The 8,539-nt window shown below is 51.1% G+C and overlaps 1 protein-coding gene across 1 annotated transcript; it reads right to left on the minus strand.

The window, feature by feature from the left end:
• Window positions 1-6,310: 6,310 nt before the first annotated feature.
• Window positions 6,311-8,333, minus strand: LOC123142693 (uncharacterized). The gene has a single exon (XM_044561487.1). The coding sequence runs from the start codon at window positions 8,294-8,296 to the stop codon at window positions 6,311-6,313; it is 1,986 nt and encodes a 661-aa protein (XP_044417422.1). The 5' UTR covers window positions 8,297-8,333.
• Window positions 8,334-8,539: the final 206 nt, after the last annotated feature.

Below are 8,539 nucleotides of genomic sequence, written 5' to 3' on the forward strand. Positions count from 1 at the left end.
ATAGTATCATACATATAACATCACTAATACAGCTAAAACCCTAGCGAACGACGGGTATCAATGCAGACGGTGGACACCCAAAGAGAAAGAACCATCACAGGATCATAGCTCCAGTGAGATACCTGAAGAACCTGCCAGGTATTGTCGAACCTGCCCTCCAACGCAACCATGTAGCGACGGACATGCTCGTCCTCCTCGCTGACACTGTGACGTACCACCTCCATGGGGGACGAAAGCCTCCGCACCGTCACTGGCCCACGCGACTGCCACCAAAGAAGGTTCCGGTCAACGACGGGCTAGCTCCTCACCAAGCTGCCCCCCAGAATGTAGCACCTCCCAGTACTAGCCTGGTGGAGCCCAGTCCCGGACGTGGCCCCTCTGACCAAGCAGGCCTCCTCCGCCGAGTCGACGATGAGGATGCGGGATAGGCATCGTCGACGTCTATGCGGGAATAATTGCTTTAACTAAAAAAAATAACAACAAATGTGACATGTTCAAAATATGACATGTCCACTTCAAAACGAATCAGCCTAGAATTATGTTAAAGACACCTAAAACACCTAAATTCTATTAACTACACCTAATTAAAAACCTACATTTTGAACATGGTTCGATCATAACTAGGGTTCATACTACATTATTCTAAGATTAAACACCTAAGATCATAACCTACTACATTATTCTAAGATTTAACCTACATTTTCAACTAGTTAGGGTTCAAAATAAACTAGGGAGGAGGAGGAGCAAGGAGGGAGGAGGAGTACCTCTCGGTGGAGGACGGCCGACGCGGGGGGCGGCCGGCGGGGGAGGAGGGTCGGCACGGGGGGGGGGCTGGGGAGGAGGGCCGGCGCGGGAGGGCGGCCAGCGGGGGAGGAGGCCGGCGCGGGAGAGGGTGGCCGGCGCGGGCGAGGGCGGCCAGCGGGGGAGGACCGGCGCGGGGGACGGCGACGCACGGGTGACGGTGACGGAGGCGAGTGAGAGTGTGAGGGAGAGAGTGAGCATGCGCACGGTGGAGGAAAAAATGGGGGGGATAAGGCACCCATAGCAGTAGCGCGGGGCGTGGAAGAGCGCTACTGCTAAGACCAATAGCAGTAGCGCTTATTGCATACCAGCGCTACTACTAAACCAGCCTGCCGGTAACGGTGTGGCAGTTATAGTAGTACCGCTTTTTACCTGGGCCGTGCTACTGCTACTTATATAGTAGTAGCTTTTTTACACACCGCGCTACTAGTAGATAGCAGTAGCACTTTTTTTAACCAACGTTACTGGTAAGCTTCTGCTTCTGTGTATAAGATTTTCCTTAGTAATGTATTCTTAACAAACGATTCCATGGCGTGAGAGATGCCTAAGTTATGTAAGTCATTCCGAAAAATCTTCTTCTCTTCATGGTGAGTGCCACCGGCACGGCCACATATTTCACAATTTGTAATTATTGGTTGTGGTGCTCCCATGCCTTGCCACTGAGGAAGCCAATGTTGGAAGTAGACCAACACACGACAAATCATTTTGCCATAGTAATCTAGCTTAGGTGGCGTTTGTTTAGAGGGATAACCAACCAGTGAATAGGGATAGCCAGTTTCCGGAGGGATAACAATCGTTTGGTTTGGTGGTGAAGAAGACTGGGGATAACCAGATACCTAGGAATATTCCTCCAAAAACTGGCTAAGGGGAGCCGCGAAATTCTCGCGGATGGTGCCAGCCACCCACACTCGGTGACCTCCGAGGCGGAGAAACGTTTTCTTTTCTTCTCTCGCCCCTCCCGAAAGAATAGAACACCCTATCCACACGGACAAGGCAGCGGCGGCAGCTACGATTTGGATCGGCGGCGGCCGTCTGAGCAAGGGCGGCAGCGTGGTCGAAGTGTGCACGGCGGCAGCGGGTGTACGGCTTCGGACAAGAAAGGTCCAGTCTCCGGTGGTGCGCGTCGAGTTGCGCCGGCCTCACGCTCGCCGGCCGCAGCTGCTGATGTCCTACACAGTGTGGACGCCGGGGCAACTGCCTCCACACCTCCGGCGATCCCAAGTTCATGAGCACGTCGAGGCTGGCCTGTGTTGGAAGACGTTGTCTACCGCGACTCCAGGTTTACCAGAACGTCCGGGTCCTCCGTCCCACGGCCGGCCAACATGCATGTAGGCACGTAGGACGTAGCACGCTCGTACGCATGTACTAGCATATTCTCCAACTGCCTGATTATACATTCTTCGGAGTAGCATATTTGCATCAGACAGTAAGATTGGCTTCGACTCACCATCTGATGAATCATCTAATCTGCTAATGTATGTGATGTTATTTTAGACACTTTTTTTTTGACAGATTAGATTATACCCACTTGACTGTACGCATGGATGTGTTTGGATCATGGGATTACACTACATTTTTTGGATGGTGTTGTTGACCTATTCCACATGATATATATTTTGTATAATTAGTTGACTATTTTTTTTTCAAATTACACACATATGGGGTAATCTTACCATTTTGTGGCAAAGAGGCCATCACAACATGATATCCATCTCTCATCCTTCTTACCAAACATAAAATTGGCTATCCGTAACCACCTCCCAGTCTACATCCAAACACAAGAGCGAGGATATCCCCAACCACGTGGTCAGGTATATCGTCAGCCAAGCCAACCTCGCCCGAGAACCAAACGCCCCCTTAGTGGACAAGGTCATTCTATGTTTGTCTTCTGCTTTTCCTGTGTTTTGTAATTTATTTATTCTTTCTACCAATGAAATCAACAACTCTCCTATTGTGTCATCAAACCAAACTGGAACCTATATCTCTTTTGAAGATTATGTTGAGGCATAAATGTTTCTTTCTATATTGCAGTGTCAATTATTCATGTACATTTAAAAAAAAAGGAGGATGACCCCTGGCCTCTGCATCTCGGAGATGCATGCGGCCATTTTATTAATTATTCTCGAGGACCTTACAAAGTAGAACAACAATATGCCTGAATCCGTCATCTTGGCAACATCTGCCGCTACTCCTATCCAAATGATGAAGGGGTGCACGCTGGGCCACATACCCAGACCTCTCACCTAAGCCTAATATCTAAAGCCGGAGGCCCCGACCGAGCCATCTGCCAGGTCCGGGGCTCAAACCGGTCTGACGCACTCACATGTGTCGTCGCCGCCGTCTTCCGCTGGTCCATCTTCAGAGCAGATTGAGGTGACAACCTTGGCAGGTCCTCCGCCATCGACGCCACCACGACGCCAAACGACGACCTCCACCTACGCGAGCCTTGGCAGGTCCTCCGCCATTGACGCCACCACGACGCCAGCTGACGACCTCCACCTACGCGAGACCATCTCCAAGCAACAGACGTAAATCCATGCTAGGATAGGGCCGCACCACCGCCGTCGCCCACCACCCACAAGCGTCACCCAACCCCAAGGTTCCCAAAGCGGCGCCTTCAAGAAGGGAACGACGCCATGAGCGCCGCCGCCCAAGAAAGTTAGGGCTTTCACCCGGAAGACCTAGGGAAAGGTAAAGTGAGGAGATCAGTCCATACCGATGCCTCCAAGGAGGGGAACGGCGCCCTCAGGTGTCACCGTCGGCGCGGCCGGTCATGGTCGGTCAGGGATTTCGCCCGAACTAGATCTCTGCCACCAGCAACGCCTCATGTACAGAACTGGCGACCAAGAGGAAGCGCGGCCCGACCAGGCTGGCACGCACGCCGAACAGGGGAGGAGGGGAGGCGCCAGATCGCGCGCAACGGCCGCCGCCGACCGCCAACGACCACCGGATCCCGCCGCCCACGCGACCGGGACACCAGATCCACCGCCCGCATGGCTGCTAGCCGGCCGTGCCTTGCCAATGGAGCCGCCGCTCCAGATCCGGGGTTCCCCACACAGAAGTAGGGCAACCGAGGCCCCGCCTCCACCATCCTTGGCGCCCCGTGCTTGCCCGGCGGCTGCCTCAGGCGTCGGCGAGGAGGTGGGACGAGGTGGGGAGGGGGCCACGGCGGCGCGGCTAGGGTTCCCCCGCCACCGCCGGGGAAGGCGACGCGGGGGTCGTGAGAGGAAGGGGTCTCGTGATGCAGATGCCCTTGCCTCCTACGACGGTGTGACACATGCGGCCATTGCGGCCATTATTCATGTACATGCAACCATTTTTGAACCATAATACACTCGCAAACTGTTTAAGCAATATTTAGTATTGGCTTGTTACACTTGCAATATTGCAGATTGCTATGCCTCAAAATACCTTTTATGTGATAGGTGACGGAAGGGGAAATGTGCTAACAGGTTGAGCCCCATCAGATTGGAACCAAAATATGAAACGAGTAGTCGCCGTAACTCCATTGCATAGATTCATGTGGACAAATCTGATATTGAGGCCTTGTCATTCTTTCATTATTCATATTAAGGTTAGGTTAGAGGGATGTGCTTAATGCTCACCATTTCTAGCAGAGAATGGAGAGTGTGCTAGAGGTGGAGCACATGTTAAGGGACGATGATTCAAAGATAGAGGAGATTTGGAGTCCGAGATAAAGCTGGTATGTGTCATCACAATTGCCAAATGTGTGGACGTGTTTGCAATTGCCACATGCTCTCTGTCCCCTCAATTACATAGCAAACAATGAGAAAGCCTAGCAGGGAAAACAACAAACAGTGTTTTAAGGTGAAGATGGAGAAAAAAAAAATCCTTGGCTTAAAAGAAGGGTTATATTGGCTGGAAACTATATGATTGTGCCTCATGAGTTCCTATAAACTATATGTCATCGCTTGATCAATGTCTCCGTACATTCTTGTGTTGGTCCTCATCTTTTGTGATTCCGTAGCGAAGCGCGGGCATCTTACTAGTAATCATATATTTCCCCAATTTATGCGGTTTTACAATTATGTGAATCAAATAGAAGAGCAAGTCACCACAGAAAGTCAGGATGCTCTTCTTTTTTTGGAAATGGAACACCCCATTCAATAATCACACCGGCACATCCTCGGCCATCCGAACCAAAACATCTTTGGAAGAGCACGATCTCCCCATGACGCAAGCCAAAAGCCGCCAAGTTATGTGCTAACTCATTACAAGCTCTCAAGCCATAATTAAAAACGAGGTGCCCATAATGAGGACACATATTTGGTATCTCAAGATCTGTCCGCTCAGACTCTAGAAGGCGCTTATAGGGATAAGGTGTGCGCTTGTTCGTTCGTGGGGTGAGTGTGTGTGTGCGCGTGTTGTGAGTGTTTGTGTCAGTACTATGTTTCTAAAAGAATCAATCTCACCAACTGAAATTAATCATGAGAGGGGAAAATAGAGAAGGGAAAAGAAAATGAAATAAATAAACAAATTATTTTTTGCGGGAAAATAAACAGATTATTTAGAAAGGAACAGTGCATAAAAGTGAAAAAATAAGACAAATAATGTACAAAAAAGGAGAAAGGAGAAGTTTCTTTTTAGAAAAAAGTAAGTGTTTGCTGAGCGTAGAAAAAAGAATAACTCGACAAAGAATTATTTGCCGAGTGCAGAAAAGGAGCGTATCAAAGAAAGGTAATCGCAAAAGAATTCTTTGTCAAGTGCATAAAAACACTTAGCCATGGTCATATTAGCCTAGTACCTAACGAAATGCACTCGGCAAACAACCTGGCAATAGAGAAAGATTCAGATTACGCTAGTGGTTCCAAGCTAACATAGGGCCCAGAAATGAGTGTCGCGGTTATTTCATATTTCTCTCATAATTTTTTTTCCAGTCTCTCCATTTCCAGTGGCCTCTTGATCCGACTGTTCCTTCGCCCTATCTCTTTGTCGAAAGACAGGAAACACTGTTTGTCATAACCTTTAGTGTTCAGCTTGTGAGTGCTTAGCTAAATCTATGCTATACATTATGTTGTTTTCCACAAAGCTTTAAATCGCCTGTGATTTGGCTGCCATTGGTGCTAGAAAATCACAGCGCAAGTTGTGCACCAAATTTGTGGATTTAGCGCCGCAATCGCGTGGTTTTAGACATGTCGCGACACGTCCATCACCTGCAATTTTAAACCATGGTTTTTCAGCGGCCAAGTTGTGCTAACTCATAACCTTAGACATCATCTAGCCGTGAAAGAAAATCCAAATGTACTTGAAAACAAAAAGCTGGAAGATTTTTGCAAAGAACGATTGTCACTGAGAATTGCTTTACAAAACGGATGTTTAGATAGGCAATGCTCGGTAAAGTAGGCGAATCCAGTAGTGATGTCATGGTTTGCTAGCCAACTTCCGTTGCATCCAAGTAAAACAGCCCCCAATTTGTTTTCGATAGTATATTATACCAAAACTAAATCTTCATGCGGCATGTCTAGAGGCGGGCAACAAGCCCACACCCCTAGAACAGAATCTCCCCTTCCTCCAGGTCTTCAACGCCGGAATCGGAGATTGGTTGTTGCTGCTGCTGCTGCTGCTGCTGCTCTCCACCGTCGTCTTCATCAGCCCTCAGGAAGAGACCAAGCTGCTGCAACAGACTGGGAGGAACACCAGGCCGTCTTCCTTGGCTCACCATGTGCTCCACGTGAACGATGCCAAGCTGCTCCATGTCCACTGGGTGTACCCTGTGGCTGGTCATGGCCGACCTCTCCATGTCCACCAGCCCCTGACGGGCTTTCTCCCTCGCCTGGGACCTCTCCTCCCGCCGCCGCTTTTCTAGCGCCATGGCGATCAGCTCGCTCATTGGCCTCACCGGAGGCGCCGTCGCAGTTGCAGGCTTGTCTGAGACATTTTCTGGTTCTGCATTCTGCACCAGCTCCGGTGCAGGCTTCGATGATAGCAGGGAAGAACCATCATTCACCTTAGAAAGAAGTCGAACTGATGGTGCTGGGCAGCCAAGCTTCTCTGTTTCAAAACCATTCTGTACCACCTCAAGTGACAGTGCAGAACCATCAACCACTTTGTAAAGGACTGCTGGAGACGGACTGCTAACCTTCTCTGGTTCTGCATTCTGTACCACCGTTGCCTGGCCATCGGATCCACCATGCACCTTGGGACGAACTGCCGGAGCTGGACTGCTAAGTTCTCCATTCTGCAGTACCACCTCTATTGCTGGCACCGATGGAGGTGCAGAATCGCCAACCATTTTGTAAAGAACTGATGGAGCTACACTACTATCGTTCTCTGTTTCTGCATTCTGTAGCTCCGATGGCCCGACAGCAGAATCACCATTCACCTTGGGAAGAATTGCTGGAGCTGGACTGTCAAGCTTCTTTAGTTCTCCATTCTGTACCACCTCCAGTGTTGGCTCCGTTGGTGGTGCAGAATCGCCAATCACTTTGGAAAGAACTGATGGAGCTAGGCTGCTGCTAACCTTAGGAAGAACTGGCGGAGCTAGAGTGCCGCCCTTCTCATCGCAGTGGCTGTCGGAGACCGAACCAGAGTCACTGGAATCACTGTCGGAGCCGATGTCTGGGTCAGAGTCAGAATCAGAATCGCTGCTTAAGATAATGCTTGGGTTGTGGCTGATTGCACCAGCAAGATTCTGGAACACCACCGGCGAGGCGTCGCCGCAGATGTCGACGTACTCCTCATCGTCCTCCTTTTCGGCGACGCACTCCTTCTCCCCCTTTTCAGCGAGCGCCAGGTATTTCTGCGGCAGCGGTGACAGCATCTTGTCGACTAGTCCGGTTGCATTGAAGACGGCCGCGTATTCAAGAATTTCAAGTAGGAGTGGCGACGGGGCGGTCACCACGGGAGACACACCGGGGCAGATATCGACGCGCCTGCCATTTTCGTCGGCTTCTTCCCCAACAATCTTGCTGTCATCTTGCGGCGGCAGGGACGGATCCCTCGTTTTGATGAGCTTGTCCACGTGCATCTTTAGCTCGAATAGGGCCGCGTCTTCCATGGCGTTCACGTTTGCCTCGATCACCCGTCGGCCGCCATGGCTCTGCTTCGGCAGGAGCTCGACGGCGTGGTCTGACAGTTCTGCCGCTAGCGCCACCAGGCTGAACGCAAGATGTTGCCGGTCGGCCGGGGTCATCTTCGGCGCCTCTTTGTGCTCCGCCAGAGGAGTTTTCACCCTCCTCTTGCCGTCGTCAGCCTTCACCAACCCGCCGGATCGTGGTTCGGTGCCCAACATGGGTCGCCCTACTTCCTTGCCGGGCAGAGCCGCCAGGCCGGACGAGGAAGAAGGCGCCGCACCACCGCGGCAGCCCTCGGCGGTTCCGGGGGCCAAGAGCCGATCCGCCTTCTCGAGCAGGCCACGGACAGCAACGAGCTCCGCCCGGAATCGCTTGCGCAGCAAATTCCGTTCCTCGCCGCACATCTTGCCGACGGCGAAGACCTCCTTCCTCACGTCGAACGCCTCACGTGTGCGCTTCATTCGGTCGGATGAGGAGGGGGAGGGAGTGGGGTTGTGTTTTCCGTGCAGACTGATTACTAGGTATAGGGCATGCTGTCACTCAGTGGATGACAGATATATGGTTGCACTGCACGTACGTATCAAAAATATAGATGCCGGCGATATGGAGATCAATGGATATGAATCACGCACATGCTAGGAAATATTTTTCATGGCAGAGATATATGGTGTGCCACCAAGAATTTTATCCCGGCACCAACATGC

This window comes from Triticum aestivum, chromosome 6D, assembly GCF_018294505.1.
Source record: "Triticum aestivum cultivar Chinese Spring chromosome 6D, IWGSC CS RefSeq v2.1, whole genome shotgun sequence".
Classification (NCBI taxonomy): domain Eukaryota; kingdom Viridiplantae; phylum Streptophyta; class Magnoliopsida; order Poales; family Poaceae; genus Triticum; species Triticum aestivum.

What these genes read in the sequence shown, in the direction of transcription:
- LOC123142693 (XM_044561487.1), bottom strand. Translation starts at nt 8,296, where the DNA reads ATGAAGCGCACACGTGAGGCGTTCGACGTGAGGAAGGAGGTCTTCGCC.